General features: G+C 43.1%; 1 protein-coding gene and 1 pseudogene across 2 annotated transcripts; both read right to left on the bottom strand.

Moving 5' to 3' along the window:
- Nucleotides 1–1,389: 1,389 nt before the first annotated feature.
- GCM1 (glial cells missing transcription factor 1) lies at nucleotides 1,390–22,314 on the bottom strand. 2 transcript variants are annotated; one of them, XM_065912865.1, is made up of 6 exons: nucleotides 22,233–22,314; nucleotides 19,398–19,602; nucleotides 7,880–8,132; nucleotides 6,728–6,840; nucleotides 4,985–5,113; nucleotides 1,390–2,849 (listed from the first exon to the last, which is right to left on the bottom strand). In XM_065912865.1, exons 2-6 carry the CDS (start codon nucleotides 19,467–19,469, stop codon nucleotides 2,115–2,117), a joined length of 1,302 nt encoding a protein of 433 aa, XP_065768937.1. In that variant the 5' UTR covers nucleotides 19,470–19,602; nucleotides 22,233–22,314; the 3' UTR covers nucleotides 1,390–2,114. The 2 variants fall into 2 exon arrangements, with proteins under 2 accessions (XP_065768937.1, XP_065768938.1); XM_065912866.1 differs by lacking the exon at nucleotides 4,985–5,113.
- LOC136151951 (5S ribosomal RNA) lies at nucleotides 15,341–15,459 on the bottom strand (annotated as a pseudogene).
- Nucleotides 22,315–27,228: the final 4,914 nt, after the last annotated feature.

The raw sequence follows: 27,228 nt of genomic DNA on the forward strand, positions 1-27,228 counted from the left end.
AGACTACAGTCCATGGGGTCACAAGAGTCAGACACGACTTAGTGACTAAACCTCCATAGGCATATATGCATAGGAAAAACTTAGTGTATATAGGGTTTAGTACTCTCTGTGATTTCAGGCATCCATTGGGGGTTTTGGAACATACCCCACACCACAGATAAGAGAGGATGACTGCAAGCAGAGATCTCTAATCTTTGGAAGGCAGAGAAGAAAATAGTCCACATTGCCTTAAGAAGGACATTAGGAGTCCAATTTTGTATCACGTGCATTTGTTACTATTCAAATAGAAAAGAGCATTCATTTTGAAAATATTCGCTGATTGCATGGTTCTTTCCTGATTTTATGTCTGGGCGCACCTTTATTGTAAAGTACTTCAGCAAAAAAAGGAACTGGCATTCAAAGAAACTGCCTGACCATGGCCATGTTAATTATACAAGGACTCTTCTAAGCAAACATTTTCAAGCACATATTTGGAAACTGCTGTTCAACACTGTAAAAATAAAGATAAATGGGACAAAACTGGAGCCTTCGTGGAAGGGGAAGACAGAGAGGAGAGGAGGAAGGAAAGGAGTCTGTTTGGTGCCCCTGGAATGTTTCTTCATGCAGACGTTTAATTTTGCTGTTCTTTGTCTTTAGGAAATAGGGTTGGGTCTTTATCCCTTGTCTTGATGAGCCTTGGAAATCAACTAGGGGACACATCCTATAAACCAACCCTGTATGTTTCAGACTAGACAAAGTGCTAACTATTTCAGTGGTAGCATCTTCGTCTTTCTGCACCTCTGAAGCTCTTTCACTCTCTCTGGTCCTTTGTTCTGTTTCCAAGAAGGCTTAGTTGAGATCCTGGGTGGTTGACTTTTCATACCTGCTCAGTTTGAGGTCATTTAAAGCACATTGAAAACAGAACAGATAATGCAGCTTAGGTGCTGAGATTCCCAAATATTGTGGGGAAAAAAAGAGCAGAGGAAATTGCCTGCCACAGGTTGAACAAGTTTTCAATCCTCACTGTGGAGCACTCTAGTACTCCTGAGGACTCCCCTAATACTTTAGTACTCCTGAAGACTACTCTAGTACTCCTGAGGACTCCCTTAGTACCCCAGTACTCCTGAGGACTCCTCTAATACTCCTATAGTACTAGAGTGGGGGAGGACAGGCCAAGATATTACTCACATTAAGAAAGAAGTCTTGCCTTCTGCTTGCCATCATGATTCTGACTTATCTGTGGTTGCCTTTTGAAAATTACTTCCTACAGAAATTCTTTTAGCTATCCCCTCCAGTTTTTTAAATGGCTATAAAAGATTTCAGCCATTTTCTCCCCCAGTTTTATTGAGATATAATTTTATTGATATAATTGACAAATAACATTGTATAAGTTTAAAGTGTACACCATAATGCCCTGATACATGCATATACTGCAAAATGTTAACCACATTAAGAGTGGTTAATATTCATCACCAGCTACATTTTCCCCCCCTTTCGATACTTTTTAAGCTCTATTCTCTTAACTTTCAAATATATGGTACAGTCTTATTAACTATAGTCACCATGTTGTACCTCACATCTCCAGAACTTATTTAGATTAAAATTGGAAGTTTCTACCTCTTGATCATTTTCACCCAGTTTTCCCACCCCTCACCCTCCACCTCTGAAAATCACAAATCTGATCTCTATTTCTTATAAATTTGGGTTTTTTAATATTTCACATGTAAGCGAGATCGTAACAATATTTGTCTTTCTCTTTCTGGCTTATTTCACTTAGCATAATGCCCTCAGGGTCCATCCATACTGTTGCAAATGACTTGATTTCCTTCTTTTTTACAGCTAAATGGTATATATATATATATATACACACACCACATTTTCTTTACCCATGCACCTGTCTTAGCTTGTTTCCATGTCTTGGCTACTGTAAATGATGCTGCAGTGAACATGGTGGTGCAGATGTCTCTTCAGGACAGTGATTTGGTTTCATTCTATTATTCCTCTAGGAGTGGGATTACTGGATCTTCTGGTAGATAGTTCTACTTTTAATCTTTTGAGGAACCTCCATACTGTTTTCCACAGTGGCTGCACCAAATGCCACTCCCATAGGCAGTGCATAAGGGTTCTGATTTGGATCATCTTAAAGGACAGAGGTTTAGAAGCATCTCATTGTTGCAGTGATCCAAACCCAGGCACCCCACGTCTTCATCAAAATCCCATTTGTTGCTCTTGCCAGGCAGGGCATATTGGTGATAAGGCTGAGAGGTGTGGGTGAGGAGAACGGGGTCTTCCTGGGGTGAATGGCATGTGGTGGGAGGGTGGTAGCTGTTCAAATCCACAGGCACCTTCTCTTCATAAAGTTCACCCCCTTGATTAGGCCATATGGGTGGATAGCTGGATTTGGCTGCTGGCGGTTCCACTGGAACTGGCTGGTGGAAGGGTTCTGAAGAGCTCTGGGAAGAGGAGAAGTCGTAGGGCCAGCTGGTCAGAGGAAAAGGGTAACTGGGACAACTGTTGTCATTCAGAGGACTTCGTCCAAAAGCCACGTTCTTATTCCATGTCTGCAGATCACTGTAATCAGAGAAGACTCCAGAGATGGAGGGCTGGAGCAGGTCTCCGCTGCTGGAGACCCGACTGTGGGACAAATCCCATTTGTCGTAGAGCTGAGGGGGGCCCAGGGTGGGAGTGAGGTTTGCCAGCTCAGAGGTACCCCCCAAACCATAGCTCTCGGGGAAGGATGAGCCATCATTCCACGCCTTCTGCTGGGGAGTGTAACCTATCACATGTCCGCTGTAACTAGGAGGCAACTGGACAGCTTCCTGGAAAGACCAAGTTAAACTTTCCCAACTTTGTGTTTCACCTGGAAGAGGCTGGAAAGACAAAGGCTCATGTTAATAAGTTAAACTCACCCTACCACCCCAGGCACCCACGAGTGACCCTGCACAAGCAAGCGCTCTGTGCCTTTTCCTCATTCCCTACATGCTCGCAGCACAAACTCGCCCAGGGCTTTGCGCGAGCTCACGAGGCCTGCAGGAACTCAAGGCTGCTGCCATTTCAGTGCGAAATCTGACCACCTAGGAAGGGCTGCATGGCCCCTCTTTCACTCAAACAGGAGACTGCTTAGAACATTCCACCTCAAATGCAAATCTGAAACCCTAATTGCCTCTGTGAGAAACTTGTAAGGGGCTATGTAAGAAAAATCAAACCACAGCTTCAGAGTTTTACATTATCCTCAGGGGGATCTCAACTTTCTCCTTGACTTCTCTCCTTTTTAGTGGATTCCAAGGGATTATTATTTTTTTTTTCTCAAGAAACTCCAAGCTCACTTTGTTGAATCACAGACCTCTGGCATATGACGTGGTCAACTTTTTTTCTAAATGGAGAAAGTATATCATTCTCCAGTGAATCACAAGAAAAGAATCTGCTTGAGGACTAAGTTATCTTCTTGTTTATGTGAAACTATTGACTAATAGGGCTTTCCTGGTGGCTCAGTGGTAAAGAATCTGCCTGCCAACGCAGGAGATCCAAGTTTGACCCCTGGGTTGAGAAGATCTCCTGGAGAAAGAAATGGCAACCCACTCCAGTATTCTTGCCTGGAAAATCCCATGGACAGAGGAGCCTGGCAGGCTACAGTCCATGGGGTCACAAAAGAGTCAGACACGACTTAGCAACTAAACAACCACAACAACTGAGGAATAAGAGGATGGAGTTGGAAAGACTGACTAGGAAGGATGAGTGAGAAGAAACCCCCTTCAACTTCTGCCAGGGTTGGTAGGTGGGATAAAGGACCTGTTGCCGGGATTCAGGGGCTCCTGTTTCCCTGAAATTATGACTCAAATTATGACTTTTTTCCTTAAGGTACATTAGAACCTCCAAGGATGGATTGGTTCAATTTCTGTACTCCTGAAATGTGGACCATTGACCAGTAGAAAAAGTATGCTGCATGCTTGTTTAGTCACTTCAGTTGTGTCCAACTCTTTGTGACCTTATGGACTCTAGCCCACCAGGCTCCTCTGTTCATGGGATTCTCCAGGCAAGAATACTGGAATGAGTTGCCATGCCCTCCTCCAGGGGATCTTCCTGACCCAGGGATTGAATCCGCATCTCTTACGTCTCCTGCATCAGCAGGCGGGTTCTTTACCACTAGCAGCACCTGAGAAGCCCAGGAAAAAGTGTAGGAATTAGTAAAACACTATTACGCAGACAAACCCTACCTACACTATGACAGCCAGAAAGCCATGAACATCACAGCACAGTTTGACTGCGGGGAGAAGTGGGCATATTCCCACATCCCCAGATGACCACTGTTTTCAGAAACTGCCTGGTTATTTCATCTTGGTCAAGTGCGCTAAGGAAATCATTGGCTTCGGGGGAGAATGAAGAAGTATGAGGCTCAGATTTTATGCAGATCATTTCTTTTTGGTTCTAGCAGAAATACGGAGCGTGCCAAACACAGGTTAAGTACTAATTTAGGTCTCTTTTTAACTACAGTAGGGAAGATGATTCTGAAATTATATGGACTTTATGGTTGAGGGCATGCTGCAAAGACGGTAGACATTAAGAGGAAAACCACATATTCAGTTTCTTCGCCAGATGCTGGTTCATAGGTGAGCCTGAATATATATGATTTGGGGCTCTCCTTTATAGGTTCAAAGACCTGCTAAGAGCATGCTTAATCCATCACAGATAAATTCTGCCTAGGAATTTGTGCTCAGTCGTGTCTGACTCTTTGCAGCCCCATGGACTGCACCTTCTAGGCTCTTCTGTCCATGGAATTTTCCAGGCAGGTATACTGGAATGGGTTGCCATTTCCTATTCCAGGGGATCTTCCTGACCCAGGGGTAGAACCCGTATCTCTTGGGTCTCCTGTATGAGCAGGCAGATTCTTTACCACTAGTGGCATGTGGGAAGCCCTCATTTGTAGGTGATGACAGGGAAATCTACTGCTGCCACCACAGGGATGGCAAGCCCCCAGATATTTTGAAGATGCATGGAGCAAGGTTACCTTTATGTCTGGGCTCTGTTTCAGCTTCGAGGAGACTGAGGAAGACGCCGAGTGCGTTTTCTTCACTGCTCTTCTGGCCTCAGCTTCCAATTTGGTTTCTGGCTTTGGATGGTCATGCTCTCCCTTTGACTTAAAGGAGAAGAAGCAGCAAAATAAACAACTGGATGTACTTCATGGTATGTAAAGTCTTATCCTGTACTCTGCTGTCGGACTGGGTGCTGTTGCAGTTGACAGTTGTCACAAGATCAGAGTAACCTTTTATGACCCTCCCAGGGTTGGGTAGCATCACCGATTGAATGGACATGAGGTTGAGCAAACTCCGGGAGATAGTGAGGGACAGGGAAGCCTGGCATACTGCAGTCCATGGGGTCAAAAAGAGTCAGACACAACTTAGTGACTGAACAAGAAGCCCACCCACCCGCCGGCCTTTGCTGATGGTACTCCTTCTTTGCACTCCTCTCCCCAGCCCTGCCAAGTCACATTCATAGTGATAATGAGTAACACTGATTACACATATTCTTGAATCTTCAGCACAATGCTGTGAGGGCCACACCATTACCATCACCCCCAGCTTACAGAGTAGGAGGAGATGGAGGCATGGAGAGATTTACCACCTGGGAAACCTCCTCTAGTAAAGTGGGGGAACTGGGATCCAGAGTGTGCCAGAGCTAGCCAGGTAGAGAGCCAACAGTTGGCCATTCAGGTATTTTGTGAGCTGGTTGTTAAAAATGGCTTGACACTTCGCTGTACATCTGAAATTAATACAACACTGTAAATCAACTATGGGTGTGTGTGCGTGCTCAGTCATGTCCGACTCTTTGTGACCCCATGGACTACTGGGCTTCTCTGTCTATGGGATTTTCTAAGCAAGAATACTGGAGTGGGTTGCCATTTCCTCCTCCAGGGATCAAACCCTTATCTCTTGTGTCTCCTGCATTGGCAGGCAGCTACTCTAACACTAGCGCCACCTGGGAAGCCCCCCCAAATCAACTATACTCCAATAGAATTAAAATTTTAAAAAATATATTTGTTGGAGAACTGAATGAACAAAGAGGAAAGCAAGGAAAGAAAATTTCAGGTGGTCTTGCACAGTTCTAGCAAAGAGATCTTTCCAGAGGATTTCTGTCAAGCTTAATATCTTCATTCTCTATTACCTTCAATATTAATTTTTGATGCGCTTTTGCCATGAAACCCTGTGTTCAACCTTACGATCATGTAAATATTATGAAAAAATGTATACTAAAATAATTAACTTAAAGAAAACCAACTTGAAATCAGCCATGATGAGAACAGTTATATTCCAGAAGTTGGCAAACCCTGTACATTCAGAGCATTTTCTTTTCCGAGGCAGGTTTAGCAAGGACTCAGATCCAGACAGTCCAGCTCTCAGAGTCCACTGTTTCTGCCACCTCCCTGGAGAGGACCCCTTAATACCACATTTTACTGAAAACTGGGGCTTAGGGGAATAAAGCAATGTGTCCATGTTTAGAGAGCTGGTGAAAAGTCAGAGCTGGGTCTGCGGAAGGCCAGTGCACGGGGGCCCACGTTACTGACAGCGGTCACCCCTTGGAGCCTGGCTCCTCTCTTGAGGTTCGGGGCACAGACGTTTGCTTGCCCAGAGGGTTCCCCCAGGGAGGGTGCAGGCTCCCCTCCACCTGTGCCTCTCCTGGAGGCAAGTCTCCCTTGTGCTCTGTGGACAGTTCCTGAAGTAAAGAGAAATGGAATCTTTAACGTAAATCCAACCTGGAAAAATATGAAGCGTCCGTCGTGCCTCCAGAAGTTGGTGACGGGAAAGCCCCCGTGGCCCCGGCAGGGGATGAGCTTCAGGGGCCCGTCGCAGTTGGGGCAGCGTTTCCCTACAAAAGAGCAGAGGAAGGTGACCACACTCAGCCAAGCCTGGCCAGCAGATCCCGGGTCTGTGCAGCTCTGCCCATGTCAGACTTGACTCCGGAACAGCAGAGAGTCCACCTGGGCACACTTTTACAGGCTTTCACCCACTGGGCATGACTCCTGGGCCTAGGAGGCCAGACCACTAAAGCAGCCCAGGTCACTCTCACATGCGGTAGAGGAAGCAGTTACCTACGGAGTGGAATATTTTACAGGCCGGGGGCGGGCGGGGGCGGCGGGAGCTCTTTTAAGCAAAAAAAAAAAGAAAATCCTTCTCTCCTTATTTACCGATACTTGAAATTCTTTGTAAAGAGGAAAAGATCCTTTCATTTCACAATTTGAACTAAGGGTCAAGGAGCAAAACCACATGATGGAGAGAATGCAGCTACTAAATTTCCACTAAAGTGTAAATGACTGATGCCGTCCTGCCCTGAGAGCAAGTTTGGAAAACAAAGGACAAGGAAAGAACGTGAAGTAACTTGAGATCTGAAGTGGGCAATGCATAGGGAATGCTGAATGCATCTATTTCACAATCTGATGAATATGATAAAAAAAAAAAAAAATGAAGAATTAGCATGTGATGATGGCCTGAACCTAAATGGCACGGAATTGAGTCTAACCTCAGATTTAGTCCCGGGTCCACCCTCCAGACCAAAGCACTCACTGAGATCATTTGGGGGACCCATTCCCCAAGGTGTCGGGGGGCAAGCCTGGTGCACAACTTTCTCTTACACTATGCATATATGGGAGTGCGCCGATGAGTTAATGTTTGTCTCCTGAGTGATGCATCCTCCTTTTAACAGAGGCCCCAAGTCAGATCTTAACCCAAGGGAGCAGTGTTACCAGGCATGGCAGATCTATGGGAATACAGGGGCCCAGGGGGCTGGCTGACTCTCCTTAAAATGATCTCTAGAAACAGCCTTGGTCTCCTCCACCCTCCAGCAAGGAGGCTGGGCCCTTGGGAGGAGGGAGAACGTTGAGGCCCCTCAGGGCGGGAGCGCCACTCACTCTGCTGCTTCTGCCGGGCCTTGTCGCAGATGGCTGGCCTCAGGTAGACCTTGCGGCCCTCGGCGACCGAGCAGTCGCGGCCGCACACCACCACGCCCAGGCAGGACTTCTTGAGGATGCGGGAGTTGTGGTTGTTGGTGTTGCGCATGGCCCAGCTGCTCAGGTGGCGCTGCGCGTTCCTGTCGTCGGAGCTGTAGATGTGCTTCTCGTAGGCATCGGGCCACTCCTGGAACCAGTCTGTCTTTTTCACGTTCTGATGAAAACACGAAAGAGATCATTATAGTTTCAGCTGGAAGTCACCACTGGGCAGAAAGGTGGCCTGGCGCCCAGCTCTTCTGGGCGTTGTATCTCTGGCAAAGACCCAGCTGGATCTTACCACGCAGCGGGGGTCTGAGCGCTGCACAGCCCGGCTGCGGCCACGTGACCACTGGGTCCATCCCCCATCTGCCCCCTGGACCAGAATGGCTAGTGATGCAGCCCTCTGCGTGACTGATGCTCCTCTAGCCTTTGGTGATGAGTGAGGACCACTGCTCACTGAGAATGTTGGAGAGTGAAGCAACGCGATGGCACTCTTGCACAATGGCTATGGATGGCACTGGGGCAGGGCAGAGAGAGTGTTGCGCTCCACATGGTGCTTAGCTTGTTGAGAAAGTGGAGGGTTTAATGCAGAACCAGCTGAGAAACGCGGTGGAAGGCTGGACAGCCGCTTCCGCCTCTGCGGAAATTCTCTCCCCTTTGCTCTACTCTCATGTTCATGCGCCTCAAACAGGGTGGAGGAGTAAGGACAGGTTGAGCTTGATTGAAAACTTTCATGTTTCTGCCCAGTACTGACACAGTTCCCTGCCTATGGGTACCTAACTAAACCAAACTCTCCTCTTTAAGTAGGCAGGGACACAGGACACTTAATCCTCATAGCATAAGAGTTATTTGACTTTCTGTGTCTCCATTTCTTCATCTGCATAATAGAAATAACCAGACCTACTTACCTCGAGTGGGTCTGAGAGTTACATAGGATAACATATAAAAATTACTTAGCTCATCACCTAGCATGCAGGGAGCTCTGGCTGAATGTCAGTGAAGTTATGGCTCATGGCCATGTTTGACCTGTTCTTAGAGTGAGAATCATTAGCAATCTCAGTGGTCAAACTTAAGCAGTGCCCATTCTTGCAGCTTCCAGAGACATGGTCTAAGAACATTTTTCAACAAGAAGCCTCTGGAAGGTTAGGGTTTAGATTCTAGAAGCTCCAGAAGGGTGCTTCTCCTTTGCTCCCCAAGCAAGAAAACACAGCATAGAATATGAGAAAGGAAAAACAAGACATTTGGAAAGGATAAGCAAACATCAAGATGGAAGGGCAGCCCCAGGAGGTCATGTCTCTCCAAGTTGGAGTTCAAGTGTAGAAGACAGCAAACAACTTTGTAACATGAGACTCTGGATAGGCAGCTGTCTCTGAAGCCTCATTTTGCTCTTCTTCTAAGTGGGGATATTGATAAAACACTCTTCACAAAAGTACTGGGAAGAGCAATTGTGTTGTAAACTGTAAGTTTTATATTATTAATGATAGTTGTCATTTGTGTGGAATTTCATGGAGATTGAAATGGGTCTGAGGAAATAAAAATGAGAGGTTTTATGTACCTGAGAGGTAGTACTAATTAATAGTGAAGAGCTAGGGTCTGCAAGCTAGGACCATGAGCCAAATCCAGTCCAATGCCTGTTTTTTTAAAAAAATATATATTTATTTATTTGGCTGTGTCAGGTCTTAGTTTTGACATGTGAACTCTTAGTTGCAGTATGTGGGATCTAGTTTGCTGACCAGGGATCGAACCCAGGCCCCCTGCTTTGGGAGCAGAGAGTCTTAGCCACTGGATCACCAGGGAAGTCCCCAATGCCTGTCTTTGTAAATAAAGTTTTATTGGAACCCAGCCATGTTCATTCACATGTGTTGTCTGTGAATATGTTTACACACCGTGACAGAGTCCAGTAGGTGCAGTCAAGACTGTATGGCCCACAAAACCTAAAATATTTACTGTTAGTAGGAGCACGACTTGTGGAGGCACTCGGCCCGGCTGTGGGCCTCACCCTGAGAGGGAAGGGCTCCACTCTCTGCTCTGTGAGATGGGGGCCTGGGAGTACCTGCCCGGCAGGGATGTTTGGAGACTGAACGGGTCACCATACACAGAGCATTCAAAACAGTGCTTGCTACTCACAGCAGCCAAGGCATGGAAGCAACCGAAGTGTCCACTGACAGATGAATGGATAAAGAAGCTGTAGTACATACACATCACGGAATAGTCAGCCATGAAAAGGAATGAAATAATACCATTTGCAGCAGCATGGATGGACCTAGAGATGATCGTACTAAGTTGAAGCAAGTTAAAAAAAAGACAAATATCATATCGCTTGTATGGAGAATCTAAAAAAAAAAAGATACAGGGGATTGCCTTGTGGCCCAGTGGTTAGGGCTCAGTACTTTCACTGCTGAGGGCCTGGGTTCACTCCCTGGTCAGGAAAGTAGGATCCTGCAAGTTGTGTGTAGCAGGTGGGGAAAAAAGGGGGGAAAAAAAGGAAAAATAAATTTTAAATGATACAAATGAATTTATCTATGAAATAAAAATAAACTCACAGACATATAAAACAAACTTCCGGTTACTAAAGAGGAAAGCAGAGAGGGCTAAATTAGGAGTTTGGAGTTAGCAGATGGAAACTACTATGTATATAAAATAGATTTTTTTTAAAAAAGGTCCTATTGTATAGCACAGGGAACTCTATTTGATATCCTGTAATAAACCCTAATGGAAAGGAATATGAAAAAGAATATATATTGATATATGTATAACTGAATCACTTTGCTGTACACCAGAACCTAAAACAACATCATAAATCTACTATACATCAATAAAAAATAAAATAGAGCCCGTGCCTGGCACACAGCAAGTTCCACGTCAGTGTTAGCTGTTAGTCTTCTGATCTCGGGCAACACACACCAGCCATTGGGTGTGAGGGCCAGCAGCTTTTAGATGACCCGCAGAGAAGTCACTTGATGCTTTAAACCTTGTTTAGCCAAATGTAAGACAGGCATCCAAGCCCCTATAAAACCAAAATTTAGTGGGCACAACTCCTGTTTCAGAGCTTCTCTCTCAGAACAGTGACAACGATAGCTCCACTGTGCCGCCCAGTGGTGAGGAAAGGGGACGTTGTTCCAGAAGAGCAGGGGAAAGGGGGTGGTAATTAGGGGTGGGGGTCCCCTCTGGTCCAAAGGCGATTGTGTCTAGTTTCTAGGAAAGAGGCCCAGCCAGGTCAAGATGCTGAATGAGCTGTCTTCTCCAGCTCTCTTCCCAACTTCTCTGGTAATTCTGAGTGGGATTAACTCAACACACAACCTCAGGCAGCCCCTGGAGGCGGCCCCCTCTTCCCCTCTCTGCCTCCTGCTTCCTCCACCCACCTTCTCCTCTCTTCCTTCTGATCCAAAGCTCTAAAAGTGCTCTCTTCTGCCACAGAAATGCCACCGAAAGCATAGTATTTTATCTTCTGAAGTAATAACATTGTAGGTTAAAACGTTAAAATGTGGACCTTTAACGATCTGGGCTGCAGAAATTTACCAGTGGATCTGAACTATTCCAATACAAAGCACAGTTGTAAGGGCAGCAGAGATACGAACAAGGTGGTCTTGAAGGAAAGCTGAGATTTCTGTGTTTTAAAGGTGAGGGATGGGACTTCCCTAGCAGTCCAGTGACTAAGACACCAGACTCTCACTGCAAGGGGTCTGGATTTGATCCCTTGTTGGGGAACTAGATCCTACATACTGCAACTAAGAGTTCCCATGCTGCAATGAAGGTGCAACTAAGACCCAGTGCAGCCAAGTGGTGCTGCACATAATATGTTTTTTTAAATAAATAAAATAAAGGTGAGGGGCCCCTTCAGTCTGGGCAGTGGCATAGACCCCACAATCCAGAAGGAACCTACAATGTTTGTCAGAGCAATTCAAATACTCCAGTTAAAGCAAGGACTCCCTGCCAGTAGAGCAAGAAACGTTCTTCATTGTTTTTTCTTTCTCTCTCAGTTCAATGCATGTTTTCACTTCCCTATGAGGTTTCTTCTTTGATGAATTATTTAGAAATATATTGTTTAGTTTCTGTGTATTTACAGAATTTCCTGTTGTCTTTTGTTACTAGTGTCTAGTTTGGATCCATTATAGTTGAATACATCTGTGTTTTCAATTATTTTAATCTTGTTGAGGTTTGTTCTAAAGCCCACATTGTTTGTTCTGCATTCCACAGTATGTTAAGCTTTTTTTCCATCAGCTCCTCCACCAGTACCCTAGTTTTCCAGTTTCATTAATAAGCCAGTAATAAGTTTGACAATGCACAACCTCAAGAAAATTACCAGGAGCAAGAGTATTTATATCAAGATATTCTCTTGGCTATTTATATATGACCAGGCTTTTGACCAGGACTTTTGTGGGATTTCTGACATTTTTTGACATTGCAGTTATGAGAAAACCCAGATTTCAGTGATGTAAAGGAATCCAGATGTCAAATGAATGATAGGGAACTCTGAAAATCTCCTAAATTTAAGGCACTAGAACATAAAATTTTAGAAGAAGAATTATTATTTCTTCATCTTGTTTAACAAATCCCCACAAAACATTTCCCTCTTTTGGGATCTTCTTTTCATGTTTGTTTCTAACTTTTCATGAGTAACTCTTTGTCTTTCCTCTTGGTTAAGAAGTTTATAATTTAGAGGGAATATTCTTAAGGTTTCCAACATATAAATGTAACAAATTTATATTGTATTCTATCATGGGTAATATCATTGGGGGTTTAATGAATATTTATGTGACTTCTGTATGTAATTTTTGTCCTTAAGAGACTTAGTCTTCTAAGTCACTCAAAATCTTTGAAGCTGTGCAATGATATAGCACCTTTCGTTCTTCCCTCATTCTCATTTATTTAACTACTTGAAGTTTTAATGGGTAGCTTAAGAAATACACACTGTTACATAAAACTAATGAATTAAAATCAAAATTCTGAAATGAGATCTCAAAAATAATGATATTACATGCTATTATATTAAAAATGATTTTCCCTTGGGATATAATCCACTCTAGTGTAAAACAATTATCTGCCAGGTTTTCTTTAATAAGAATAGCTTATAAATTCCTCATAAATAAATGCTTCCAAATAAAACAGGGCTAGCAAACAGATACATGTTTAAGCAAATCAGAGAGAGGGAAAAATTAGATATTACTTATGGAGCACAGAAAAAAAAATTTATCCAGCATTTTGATTTACCTTCAACCTTTTGGGAACTTACCTCTCTGAACCAACTGGAAACCCAACTCCAAATGTTTTCAAAGAGAGAAATTCAATTTGACTAAATGCTTTTGAGTTAACTTAAGCATTACTGCCTTTGGGTAATCTTGCCATTTCCCACCTTTATTAAAGGTCAAGATGCAGGTCAAAAAGTTCCTTATTTGCTCAGACAACACTAAGGTGGGACAGAGTGCCCCAGCTTTCAAATTCTGTCACCCCCTACCTTTTCTTGTCTCCCTTTCCTTCCCAATTCCACCCGGCTAAGCAAGGGACCTCCTGGCAGGCACCCAACGAGAGCCTCTGCTACCATCCCCACCACCCCAGAAGCAGAGGGCAGCAGAAGAATTCTGGCCCCGAAAGGGGGCACCCAATGACCATGGGGTCCATATAGGTGGAGATGTCCCAGGGAGTTCAAATGACATTGAGAGCAAGGAGAATGCCAAGCAAAGAGGACAAAGTCACGAGTGTCCCCGTCAGACCAACACGGTAACCTGACCATGCAGTCAGATAATAATTCACCAGAAATGCAGACTCTTATTTACCCCTTAGCTCCCTAGCACCAAGACACATCTGATTACAGCTAGCTTGTTCTGATTACATTTCTCTATACAAATTCACAGAAGGAGCTCAGAGATTCACCTTTGCCCATAAGACTGAGGCAAAGGAAATTGTGCTTGTTAAAACCATGGTCCAGGAATGAACTCATCAAAGACATGGCCTCTTTGGGGTTGATTCTCCAGCTTCAGGTGGCCCTGTATTTATGTTTACCCTATGTATAGTTTAAGATTTTCTCTACAAAAAACATATTTAAACCTTGGAATTGTGTGAGTTAATAGCTCTGTGTGGCTTTGGTTGTGGGTTCAATCGGCAAACTGCTCATGTTCAAGGAACAGAATGACTCGGGGTGTTTGTCTGCTGTGGGGCTATTGGAAGACCTGTGCTTCTGCTCAGAGAATCGGGCAGGTGCAGGGAGCAGAGCAGTCGCTCCTGTCTCCCTGTTCAGTGGATACTATTGAGAAGAAAAAGGAATTGGTTTTCTATCCAATTGTCAACCAGAAAAAAAAGAAAGATTTCTTCATCATTCAAGGCTCTCAAGTATTACAGTCAATGCTAATGAGACGCATCCTTGTAATGTATGTGCATGCTAAGTCGCTTCAGTCGTGGCAGACTCTTTGTGACCCTATGGACAGTCGCCTGCCAGGCTTTTCTGTCCATGGGGTTCTCCAGGCAAGAATACTAGAGTGGGTTGCCATGCCCTCCTCCAGGAGATCTTCCCGACCCAGGGATCAAACCTGCGTCTCTTACACCTCCTGCAATCGGCAGGCAGGTTCTTTACCATGAGCATCACCTGGGAAGCCCAGGGAGTCCTGGGGTGAGCATTTTTAACAAAGGTGAGACTAACTCAACCCAGACTTTTGTGACTTAGATCAAGCAAACCCTACAGCAATTATATTTGAACTTCTAAAGTAGTTTAAGGGAATAGAAACGGAAAGCAAAATTGGTGTATTACATTGGACTGGAATAACGAGGCATTTATCAAGGATGGTTTTGAGTAAGTTAAGTGCCTGCAGTTCTGGGCTGACTCCGTGGAGGTTGGATAAAGTAGAAGTAGTATCAAATTAACCACGAGTCAGACAAGTGATCAGAAATGAGTTCCATGAAGATTTACAAAGACAAACATGCAGCTGAAAGAAGGGAGGAGGGCACATGAAACAATTCTGCCTCCAAACCACCTTTCAGGCCACTTGTCTCCCAGATCTCCTTACTGAATGCCTGTGCACGGCTCCCCTGTAGGGAGGCTTTGAACTTCAAAGTGCTCTACTTTGCCTTCCTTGTCTTATCTTCATCTGACCTAATCCTCTCACCTTTTACAATATACTTGTCCAGAGAGAGCCTTTTTGCCAAATGCTCAGCCTTTATCCCCATGCCGGAAAGTAAGTGAAAGTGTTAGTCGCTCAGTCGGGTCAGACTCTTTACGATCCCTGTGGACTGTAGTCTGCCAGGCTCCTCTGTCCATGGGATTTCCCAGGCAAGAATACTGGAGAAGGTTGCCATTTCCTTCTCCAGGGGATCTTCCCAACCCACGGATCAAACCTGAGTCTCCTGTATTGCAGGTAGATTCTTTACCGTCTGAGCCACCAGGGAAACCAAAGCCTACAGCATTCAGTATTCCTAGGCAGTCTGCCATCCAAGTACTAACCAGGCCTGACACTGCTTAGCTTCCAAGATCAGATGAGATGGGGCGTGTTCAGGGTAATATGGCCGTAGACATGTCGGAGTCATACTAAATTATAAACGCCCTCCTTCAGTGCCTCTGGCATTTTTCTATATGGCATTGATTCTCTGTTCGGACACTGATCTTGTTCCACCGGCCCAAATCCTGAGTCCTTCCGTGAAAGTTAACATGGGTTAACAGCCCCTGCATCCAGTGGTATCTGACACAGCCCACTGACATCAAAACTCTCTGATGTCCTGAGGAGGATGTCACTGTTCACTGTTGCCAAAAATTAACTCATAGATCTTGATCTGTGATGTAAAAAGGGCCTTTGGAGTTTCCAGGACCAGAAGATGCAATAAGCCCTCAGGTAACTATCTTGAAACTTGAAGCAAGTCAGTGGATTAATAAGAAAGGAATTTATAGGAACCGTGGCAAGAACATGCAAATATCAAAAATAAACTATAAATTCTTTGTATGGGTGGGACAGAAAATGAAATTGGGGAAAAGTATAATAGTAGTAAGTCAGTGCTTGCTATTATCGATGGAATTATTTGAAACATATTTTTTTAATGCTCAAACAGATGGTCTGAGGACCACTCATTGCCTAAGGGGCTCCATGGAAAAACAGCTTTCTGGTCAAAAATAAGTTAGTGTAACATTGCCAACACAGCCTCCTATTGGGAGAGCCATCATGCAGTAAGAAAGACACTATGTCTGCAACAGAGAGATTGGCTTAGGAAATTCTTCAGTGGTTAGAACTCTGCATTTCCACGGCAGGGGGCATGGATTCAAAACTAAGATTCCACATGATGCATGGCATGGAAAAAAAAAAAAAGAAGAAGAAGGAATTGGCTTAACTTGGTTGAACTTAGTTCTTCTTTCCTTCCTTCACAACATCCATTAAAATTTCTTGTAACTTACACACTACAGAACACATTTTGAGAAAATATCTGTTCTAAACAACTCAAAGATTCAAGGAAGATATATTAAGAATTACTATTTTACTTTTACAGAGGAGATAATGAAAACAAGAAAACAGATTTGTTTAGAGTCACTCAGATGATAAGCCATGGACCCACTCATTCATGAATTTCATACTTGTCCTTTCTTGTTTAATAAGTGCCAGGCCCTGTGATTGGCACCCAGTCCCTGTCCTAGGGTGCAGGCCACCTTCTGAATCTTGAGTCACCAAATCCTAGATTGTTGGAACTAAAAGAGTCTATAAGAGACTGTTTAGTGCAACAACTTCATTACCAGAAGAGGAAAGGGAACCTCAGATATGCTAAACCACTCCATGAAGTTCTACAGGTAAAAAGAGGCAAGACTGGAATTCAAAGCCTAGGCCTGGACTCCTAGCCTCGTGCTTCTCATCGTACACTGCTCTGCCTCCAGAAACACTCTCAAAATATAAAAATCTACTGTGCTTGGCTTCAACACCTTCTATTTTTTGCCTCAGCTGGGTCTTGATGCGATTCCACAGTCCCATAAATCCAGATGAGGACAATATTGACTCTGCTCAGAAAATGTGCGTGTGTGCTTAGTCACTTCAGTCGTGTCTGACTCTTTGCAGCCCCATGGACTGTGGCCCACCAGACTCCTCTGTCCATGGGATTCTCCAGACAAGAATACTGGAGTGGGTTGCCATTTCCTTCTCCAAAATACTAAGGCACCATTTGCTCTTTTAATCATTTCCCTGGCATATTTAAAAAACTGAAGGACACTTAACTATTTTCATGAGCCACTGAAGTTTTTCTACAAACTAAAAATGGTACATTTCCAGAATTGCATGTGGACTTTTCTTGTAAATGTCTCTGGTAGCTGAGAAGGCTTAAGTTTTGGAAAATTCATGTTGGAACATGAACCTTTATGAACCCTGAGATCCCCTCCAGGGACATGGTTCTTTCTTTTGTCTATAGATTTGATGAATGATATGACTCCTCTGCCCTAGAAAAAAATACATGTTAGTACAGTGTTCTTAGACCCCATTAAAGGTCCCGCTCTGGGATGGGAATTTGCGAAATCATCTATATACCTGCTTCCTTCAACTCTTGTTTTTGAGGATGCCCAGTTTCTCTATTTGGGACCTTCTATCACGAATTAGGAATGTGGGTCTCTGAGGCAGCAGTAATTAAAATTTACCTTAAAGTTTCCCCTAAAACAGCTATAACTATTGTAAGCCAATTACAAGCAACTATAAACACAAACCCTTAAAATAGATATTTGCATGATTTAGCTGTGATGTAGTTAGCCATCCTTAAATGAATGGCAAGTAGGACATACTTAGTACTTCCTAGCTCTTCCAAAACCTACCAGGAGGGAATGGGGGAAGAAGTGTAAGGGGAAACAAAAAGAGAAGCATTTCATTAGAGTGAAATTTGGAATGATCTGGAAGCCTTTTTTAGAGTGAAATCTGGAGTGAGCATAAATCAAAACTGTGGGAAAAAAAAACAACAACGGTGGAATCTCCATTCCCTCTCTTCTGCTTGGGATAATTCAAATTTCTCATTCCCCCAAATCAGGCAAATGAGTGTGACCTTCCACTAGATGGTTCTGGTGGTCTCCAGTCTTAGCTTTCCCAGGCACCCTTCCCAATAACTTCTAGTGAAAACCTTCTTTCTTCACTGGGAAAAAAGACCAAAACGAGGGGTCAAGGAAATCAGTTTTAAACAACTAATGTTGGAAATTCTCTGGTGGTCCAGTGGTTAAGACTCAATGCTTTCACTGCTGTGACCTGGGACTCAGTTCCCAGTTGGGGAACTAAGATCTCACAAGCCATGTGGCTCAGCAAAAAAAAAAAAAAGATAAAAAATAAAACAACTGTTTTCCACCAAATTAAGAGTTTAAAATGTCAATTGCCAGGCCTTCCCTGGTGGCACAATAGTTGGGAATCCACCTGTCAATGGAGGGGACATGGGATCAATCCCTGGTCTGGGAAGATTCCACACACCGCAGAACAACTAAGCCCATGGACCGCAACTACCAAGCCTGTATGCTGCAACTACTGAAGCCTGCGTGCTTAGAGCTGGTGCTCCACAACAAGAGAAGCCACTGTAATGAGAGGCCCGAGCCCTGCAATGAAACATAGCCCCGGCTTGCAGTAACTAGAGAAAGTCTGTGCAAAGCAAGGTAGACCCAGTGCAGCCAAAAAGAAATAAAATAAAAAAAAATTTTTAATGTCATTGCCGAAGATGAAGGCAAAGAAAACACGAAATGGAAGTCACTCTGTTAGCTGGAGAGTAACCCGACATGCATGGACCGTGTAATCGTCACAAAAGTTCTAGAAGAGAACTCTCACTGGGACCTCTCAATGACAGATTTAGGTTAAACCCATTACTACCAGAAAATAAGGTTGTATGGGAGTTTGTGTGTTACAGAGAGCCAATCTATAGGCACATTATCATGGATTCCCTTCTACTAGCTAGCCAGGCAGATGGCATTGGAGCCAAAACAACTTTGAAAGAGAAGGGAAGGAACACTTTCTTTGCTTCAGTCTGTAACCAGGGGAGTCTGCTCTGTGAGGGCCTTCTCAAATCATGGGTTTAGGAATCTCCTCTTAAAAGTCCTCAGTCGGAGGCGAGGTTCCCTGGTGCCTCAGTGGTGAAGAATCTGCCTGCCAGTGCAGGAGACACAGGTTCGATCCCTGGTCCGGGACAATCCCACATGCCACAGAGCGGCTAAGCGTGTGCACCACAACTATCAAGCCTGCGCCCTAGAGCCTGTGCTCTGCAACAAGAGAAGCCACCACAATGAGACGCCTGGGCACCGCAACGAGAGAAAAGCCCACGCATCAGCGAAGACCCAGCACAGCCAAAAGTAAATACACAAAAATTATATACATTAAAAAAGTCCTTGGTCGGATGTCCAACTGAAACTCTGTAGGAGAGGCATTTACCCAGCTGGGACCCTCACCACGTTCCTTCCAGGTCTTAGCGAGTTACGTTCAAGGCTTCACGGCCCAATGCTGAACGCAGCATGAGAACAAGTACATACCTGTGGCAGTTTCATATCATTAATGTCCCAGCTTAGCTCTTTGTCTGCAGAGTCAGCGTTCTCAGGTTCCATGATGAAGTCAAGTCACCCACGCGTTTCCGTCTATCCAACTGCTCTAGAGGCACTTGAGAATTTTGCTCTCAAAGGCTCTTACGGTTGGATCAGTCCACCCAAGCAGTTTAGACCAGGAGAGTGCTTTCCAATGCTAAAAAATAAATGACAGGGATACTGATCATTAAAGAGATAAAAATCAGTGCTCTTGGGAGGAGAGAGGGTGGGAAGGAGGTTCAAGAGGGAGAAGACATAGGTATGCTTGTGACTGATTTGCATTGTTGTATGAATAACACCCAGACAACTCTGTAAAACAGTTATCCTCCAGTTGAAAATGACTTTTAAGAAAAGGAATTCAGAAGAAAATATCATTAAAAATACCAGCGCTCGTCTGCCAGAAAAGACTGTTTCACTGACATTTTGGTAAGCACCAACATACAAACAAAAACAAAAGGTAGGAGCCATTAGTGAACCTGCTGGAATAAAGCTTGACCATGGGGAAGAACATCACTTTCACCCTCAGATTTGGACTACCTTCCTGGTTGCTAGCCCCAAGTGCAAAGGCCTCTGTAAGTACCATGGTCACCTGTAGCCAATGGTTAGGACCTTTTCCTCCATGTACCAGGTTGGGGAGGGAGGGATAACTGGCTTGGAGTTGTTTCCATGGATACACCTTCATAAATTAGCTACACTGTGGGTGTGTTAAAAGAGGGGAACATCACAGCCAGATGTGTCTAGAAGTCTTTTTAAAATTTAAATTCCCATAGAGATTAATAATCCAGCATATATTTTATATATGGGAGAAGGAAATGGCAACCCACTCCAGTACTCTTGCCTGGAGAATCCCATGGACGGAGGAGTCTGGTAGGCTACAGTCCATGGGGTCACAAAGAGTCGGACACGACTGAGCGACTTCACTCATATATTTTATATCTTCAAATATTCTCAAATGATTATCAGATTCCTCTAAAACCGTGGCACTATTGACATTGAAAACCTGTTTGATAATCTTTGTTGTGAGGGTTGCCTTGTGCATTGTAGGATATTTAACAGCATCCTTTGGTCTCTGCCCATTAGGTGTTGGTGGCAACTCACTCCTCCTTGTTGACCACCAGCCGTATCTCCAGACATTTGCCAAATATCTCCTGGAGGGAAAAATTGTTTTTTGAGGACTACTGCTCTAAAATAGTGTTTCTCATCTTTGTTTGATCCAAAGCACCCTTCAAGACTTTCTGACTTTAGCAATCTCACTCTTCCTTGCCCGCCACAAGAAAATTATGTCTGATCTTACTTTCATTAAATTGTATTTCAGAAATAGTAGATATTAAAAAATGTCTGTGCAAACTGTATTCCACCACCCCAACAAGAAATACTAGTTTCTAATTATGATTGGTTAAAGGGGAATTGTTCTTGTTCGGTGGCTCAGTTGTGTCCAACTCTTTTCAAGCTCTTGGACTGTAGCACCAGGCTCCTTTGTCTTCCATCATCTCCCGAAGTTTGCTCAAATTCCTATCTCTAAAAGGAACTTACCCTCCCCTCCCCCCAAAAAAGTAAAAAGAAGGAAAGATATTTAAAGTGTTCAACTTTGAGGGGAAAAAAACCCCAATCATTTTGAGATGACATGTGCTTACTAATAGAATATGAAGTAAGACATGTTTACATGTGTGACATTTCCATGTCTTGGTGCTCTAGTGCCATAATGATGTTACATAGAACCACTTAAAAGGCACTCAAACCACAAGTTAGTTTAATAGTCTAAATCTTACAGAGTCCCATGTTCCTCTGTTACTGTTCCTCAATAATTTAGCTTTATGTAACCCTAATACTTGTCAGTCACTGAGATGTACTGAAGTAAAGTGCATAGATATAGATGAGTGTTGACCTGAACGTGTAAATGAAGCTCTTTGCCACTAAATAATAAGTTAATAGGAGTCTTTTCCCTCCCTAACATACCTACCCACTCACCTACAACCTAGTCATCCCAAAAAGATGAAACTTCAGTATCCCCGATTCAAACACTGATGTGCAAGATTAAATATCCATTGAGTTTAAATCAAATTCTGTTTGGGAAAGAAACCCTAAGTTACAGAATAAATGATGCCACAGATTGACTTTAATTCAGACTTTAAAAAAAAGTATATTAGAATAACAAGATTCACATTTCAAAACAGTCGAAGATATTGTCTTCAGCCTAAGCAATGTTGATATAATTCTTTTGTTTTTAAATTAAGGAAAAGGAAATAAAAAATCTTATGCAGAAAAACTACCTTGCTTTTCCAATTTTTTCTGATATGAATTTTTGCCAAATGAACATGAACTTAATATTTCTCTGAGAGCTAAGACTAAAACACAAGGAAGAAGAAAAGATGGTTTGCAGCCTTTGAAACAAACAAGCAAATTCCATTTTCCTCAGGATTAAAAAACATTTGTCCAGACTTTCTTTTTTCAAAGCAACTTGGGCCAAAGTGTGTTCATGTCTTCCCATTTCTACAGAAGACCAAGCAGAACAAGTGAAAACCCTGTAGAAATGGGGTGACCATTGTCACCTCCCCTTACATTTGTCTCTCCTTAGGATTTCTGGCTTTGTTACATTTTTTTTTATATAAATTGACTTACAATATTAGATTAGCCTCAAGTGTAAAACATATTGTCATCACGAAAAGACAAGCTACTATCTGTTACCATACAATTATTACAAAATTATTGACTATATTTTTAATGCTGTATAGTATATCCCCATAATTTATTTATCTTACAACAGGAACTTTATAATGGTTTCCTTACCGCTGACTTCTGGAGATGTAGACAAAACTGCTTCAGAAAAATGTCCTCTCTGATTCAGGTCCCAGCAAGTTCTGGTCATTTTCTACGCAGAGACTGCTGTTCCCTAATCCAGGTCAAGGTACACTATGCTAATGAGCTCTGGCAATAATCCAATCAAAATCTAGATGCTCTCAGCTTGGGATAGGTAAGAGTGACCCGGGAGCCACTTACCCAGCCCAATTCTTCGCAGAATGCCAGCAATGTGATGAATATTCTATGGTACGCTTATGAACATTCCCCTTTTTATGTCAAAAAGGCGTTTTAACAGAAATGGACATTGCTAAGATTCTCATGAAGAAGTCCAGATGTTTTCTTTCTTGTCATTTCAAAGTTTGGGCCCAAGGCAGACTGAGTAACGGTAGAATTCTAATTCCTTCACCATTTACCTCGGCATGTGTGCAAAGGAGGGAAGACAGGCAACCAGCAAAATATGTCATGGTGATGCAATTGATTGGAATACATGTTTAGCAGCTGAACAACAACAAGATGTTGGTTAGCCAACACCTCCCAAGCTCCTAAAATCACTAAAATGCCATCCTGCCCCTAACAAGGATGCCCCATGACTTCTGAGTGTCTTAATTGCAAAGAATAATATAATCCTTTCTTCAAAAGTGTCCTGAGCAGTCAGGGTGCAGCCCACATTGATTCAGCTCACCTGCTGTGTTCCAAGCACTCTGGAGATAAGCAAGGAAGCATTAAAGCCCTGAAGAAGTTTAGAGGTAGAAAAGATGAGCAGACACTGAGCTTAAGATAACGTGATGCATAGAAAAGAAGTAGTCTGGAAGGATGTAGAGGGGAAGGTACTAAGCTGGAGGGAGGAGACCCAGGGGAATCTTCTTCCACCAACAGCATGCCTGTTCAGCCTTTTGAAGGACAAACCATTTGAAGGTGTCGAGGAATAAGACTTCGCCCTAGATAGTGGCGACACCATGGGCAAAGGTAAAATGGTATGAGAAGTGTGTGTGCTCAGCCTGCTGAGAAGTCGGTACCTGGAGGAAGGTCCAGGTCATCGAAGGAAGGAATGAGTAAGGTGGAAGGCAAGATGCTGGGGCAATCTCACCAGTTATGCCTTGGGAGACTTTTGGCAATGTTGGAAAGATGTTTCACTAGGCTTTCAGTTCATTAGAAAATTCCTCCCCATCTGCAGTTAAGACCCTGCATGGTTTTCTTGTATTTTATTTGGCTAATCATGGTGTGCTCTTTGTAGACCCTCTTTGGTCAGGATCTTTCTCCATCCCCCAAATAGCTGTAGCATGACAAAGCCTGGCATTGTGCCAGCTGGCCAAAGAGAAATGTTCTGGGGTCTAGCTCCAGAACCAGGAAGCAGGACAAAGAGTGGACGTAGAGCTGAGAGGAAATAAGGTGATAATTGCACATGCCACGATCATCTAGTTGCTCAGGGTTTCTCACTAGGGTGTCTTCTTCCCTCCTTGCAGTTACACCTACCCAACCCTCAGCAGACCCCCAAATGCCACCCGTTAGGACACCTTCCTACAACAAATCTAGAACACAGAATTTCTCACTTCAGTGGTATTCCAGAACTCTTAACTGGGTTGTAAGCTGTCTTACATCACTTTAAGCCATCACTTTTTTTCCTTAATTACAAAATAAAATCATAATCTCTCTTTCCCCCTATTTTTTGACCAAGCTATGCAGCATGGGGAATTTTAATTTCCTGACCAGGGATTGAACTCATGCCCCCTAAAGTAGAAGCTCAGTGTCTTAACCACTGGACCACCAGGGAAGTCCCAAATTCATAATCTTAAAAAACAAAATCACCTCAAGTTCCCAAGTTCCTAGAGACTCCCACAGGTTATATGTTGGCCATGTCCTTTCGGACCGTTTTTTTCCTACATACATCACCAAATGCAGGTCTTACTTTGCACGATCGAAATACTACTGTACATATTGTTGCTTTAACTGTTCATGAGTGTTGGTTCTGGCTCCCCACTAAGCTGCTAGCTCCCTCAAGGTGAAGCTGGTATCGTCTACTCTCCTCCTCTTTACAGAAAGATCTGCTGGAATTCCAGCCTCAAGAGTAGATCCATCTTTGTCCACAAAACCAGCCCTACTCTGACACAGGGCGAACTGAGTCAATCAAGGCGCTCCGTCTCCACACTCGGGTTGAGCTCTGACCATATGTCCCAGATGATGACACTTCTGCTTTCTTAAGGCCATGCCCCACAGTCTTGCCCAAACTCTCCTAATTGGATCTCTGGCATTGTTATTAATAACAACAGTAATCATGACAGCTTTCCTTGACCAAACACTTACTATGTGTCGGGGCCATGCTAAGCACTGGTCCTTACTGCATCTCTGGGAGGCAGATGTTATTCTGTAATCTTCACAGCTACCTCCTGAGATATAGTATCATTAAGCTATATTGCTAGGATGAAAAAGGCACAGAAATGTTAAGTACCTTGATCTTTATAAGATTGTTAAGTAACCAACCTCTTGGCATCAGCAAACTGACCCTGATCACAGAAGAAATCAATCAGAGAAGGACGTTAAAAGGCATTCCCTTCCTGACAGAGTAAGCCTGTCTGACACCCCAGCCCCTCCTGGCATCAAGATTCCACAGCTTCTGGGGACTTCAATGGTGGCCCAGTGGTTAAGGCTCCATGTTTCCAAGTCAGGGGCTGAGGGTTTGATCCCTTGTAGGGGAACTCAGATCCCACATGCTCCACGGTGTGGCCAAAAAGTTAAAACAATTAAAAAAAAAAAAAAAAAGATTCCACTGCTTCCTTATTTCATCATTTTAAAGAATATTTTTTTCCTCCCCCAAGGCTGTTCATCAGAATTTTCTGTCCCTTCTGTCATGGGACCCAGTCTGACTTGTGTAGTTCTTCCCTGGAATTTTCCAAATCAGAGGTGGACGTATTATTTTTTCATTTCAGATGCCAAATTGCAAGCCTGACCTTAGAGTTGCTGTGGCCACATCTGTGGCCATATGACAGGTCTGAGAGATGAAACGAACAAGGGAGCAAGAAGCAGAAGAGAGAGGCAGACAGAGGAAGAGGAGAGAGACCTGGACACAGACAAGCCTGAAACTAGCCCCAACCTCTCCTTCCCAATTACGTGATCCTCAAAGATATCTACACTCTCTCCCCTTAGAGAGCCACTTAGAGATGAGTGGCTCCAACTTGCAATTATTAGAGATCTACTAACACATCTCCCATCTAAGTAAGCCTGAACCTAGCCCAGACTTCAAAATAAATGACTCTCCTTTTTATTTATGCTTCTAAAAGTGAGCACCCAAAGGCACTTACCTGATACCCCTTAAAATCAGAAAATATTTGGTAATGTCTCACCTGAGTCAACATACAGGGCAGAGAGAACAGCCATCATCCACCCAACGAGGCACTTAGGTAACCCACGACACTTTCAGGCAGGTAACTGAGGGACCTCTCAGCGATCCCCTTCTGTGCTGCCTAAAACTGAACTTTGGGTTTTTCCTTTAGGGTTTCTCAACCTTTAAGCCATTTGTGATTCATGGAGAGTCTCCCAGTTCTGTCTCAGTATCTCAGTTCTAAAAAGAACCTGCATCATCTTAAAGCAGATTCTGAGCTGTATCTCTTCTGAGAAAGAAGAGGCTTAGCATTCTCTTTCCAATCTCTGGGCAGAAAAGACAAACATGGTCAGCTGCTTAGAACCATAGTTGGCTGTCATGGTGCTTTTTGGAAAACATTATGAAGTTTTTAAATATTTACTTTAACTATGAGACTTGAGAACTGTTTTGCCAATAAAAACAATAACTAACATATATATATATGTATATATATCAAAATCACAAGCACAAACCCAATGTCAATCCCCTCCCAAATAGAAAAAAAATCAAAACCAAACAAGCTCTCAAATTCATAGTGGTGGATTGTTTCCAATTGCCTATAAATATTTTGTTGTCTTTTTGTCTTAAAGGCAAGAGAAGTGGGATGCCCTACAGGTTGATAACAATGTGGGTAATGATAGAACTGAGGAAACTATTCTGTTTCGTCAACAGTTTTGCAAATTAGGAAATAAACACCAACTTTAAAAAAATAATTTAAGAACCACAGATCAAACAAAGCTGAGACATGATTCCACCATTTCCATGAAGGGATGAGATACCACACTGTTTTCATAAAAAATAAAAGTTTTATAGTTCTGTTCAGAAAAACATGGTTTTAAGTTTATTTCCACAAAAATAAGATTTCTGTTAAACTGTATTGAGTTGTTACTGTTATTTTAGATAAATTAGTAAATATTTCAAAATTATCTCTGCTTTATTAGGTTGGTGCTCAAGTAATTCCAGTTTTGCATTGCTGAACTTTGCCATTTGATATTGAGATACTTTCTTAAATAAATGTGGTTACATTATATATTATTTTAATGCACACTTCTTGCTTTATGTTTTTTATAATGAATTATTGCTTGCTATTTATTTTATACATATTTTAGATTATGGAAATGATGTTAGACAAAAAGCAAATTTGAGAGATTTTCTTATTGGAGTTCAAAGTGGGTCATAAAGCAGCAGAGACAACTCATAATAGCAACAATGCATTTGGCCCAGGGACTGCTAATGCACATACAGTGCACTGGTAATTAAAGAAGTTTTGCAAAGGAGACTAGAGCCTTGAAGATGAGGAGCGCAGGGGCCAGCCATTGGAAGTTGACAATGACCAACTGAGAGGATCATTGAAGCTGATCCTCTTACAATTACACAAGAAGTTTCCCAAGAATTCAGCATCAACCATTCTATGGTTGTTTGGCATTTGAAGCACATTGGAAATGTGAAAAAGCTCAGTGAGCAGGTGCCTCATCAAGTGACCACAAATCAAAAAGATTCTTGTCTTGAAGTGTCATCTTCTCTTATTCAATGAAGCATTTCTTGATTAGATTGTGATGTGCAACAAAAATGGATTTTATGAGACAATCAATGATGACCAGTTCATTGGTTGGATGGAGGAGAAGCTCC

Source organism: Muntiacus reevesi, chromosome 20 (assembly GCF_963930625.1).
Source record: "Muntiacus reevesi chromosome 20, mMunRee1.1, whole genome shotgun sequence".
Taxonomy (NCBI): domain Eukaryota; kingdom Metazoa; phylum Chordata; class Mammalia; order Artiodactyla; family Cervidae; genus Muntiacus; species Muntiacus reevesi.

What these genes read in the sequence shown, in the direction of transcription:
- GCM1 (XM_065912865.1), bottom strand. Translation starts at nt 19,469, where the DNA reads ATGGAACCTGAGAACGCTGACTCTGCAGACAAAGAGCTAAGCTGGGAC. An exon ending in GGCCCGGCAGAAGCAGCAGA is followed by an intron (nt 6,841 to 7,879) that starts GTGAGTGGCGCT and finishes GCTCTTTTGTAG; the next exon opens with GGAAACGCTGCCCCAACTGC. An exon ending in AACAGAGCCCAGACATAAAG is followed by an intron (nt 2,850 to 4,984) that starts GTAACCTTGCTC and finishes TTGTCTTTCCAG; the next exon opens with CCTCTTCCAGGTGAAACACA.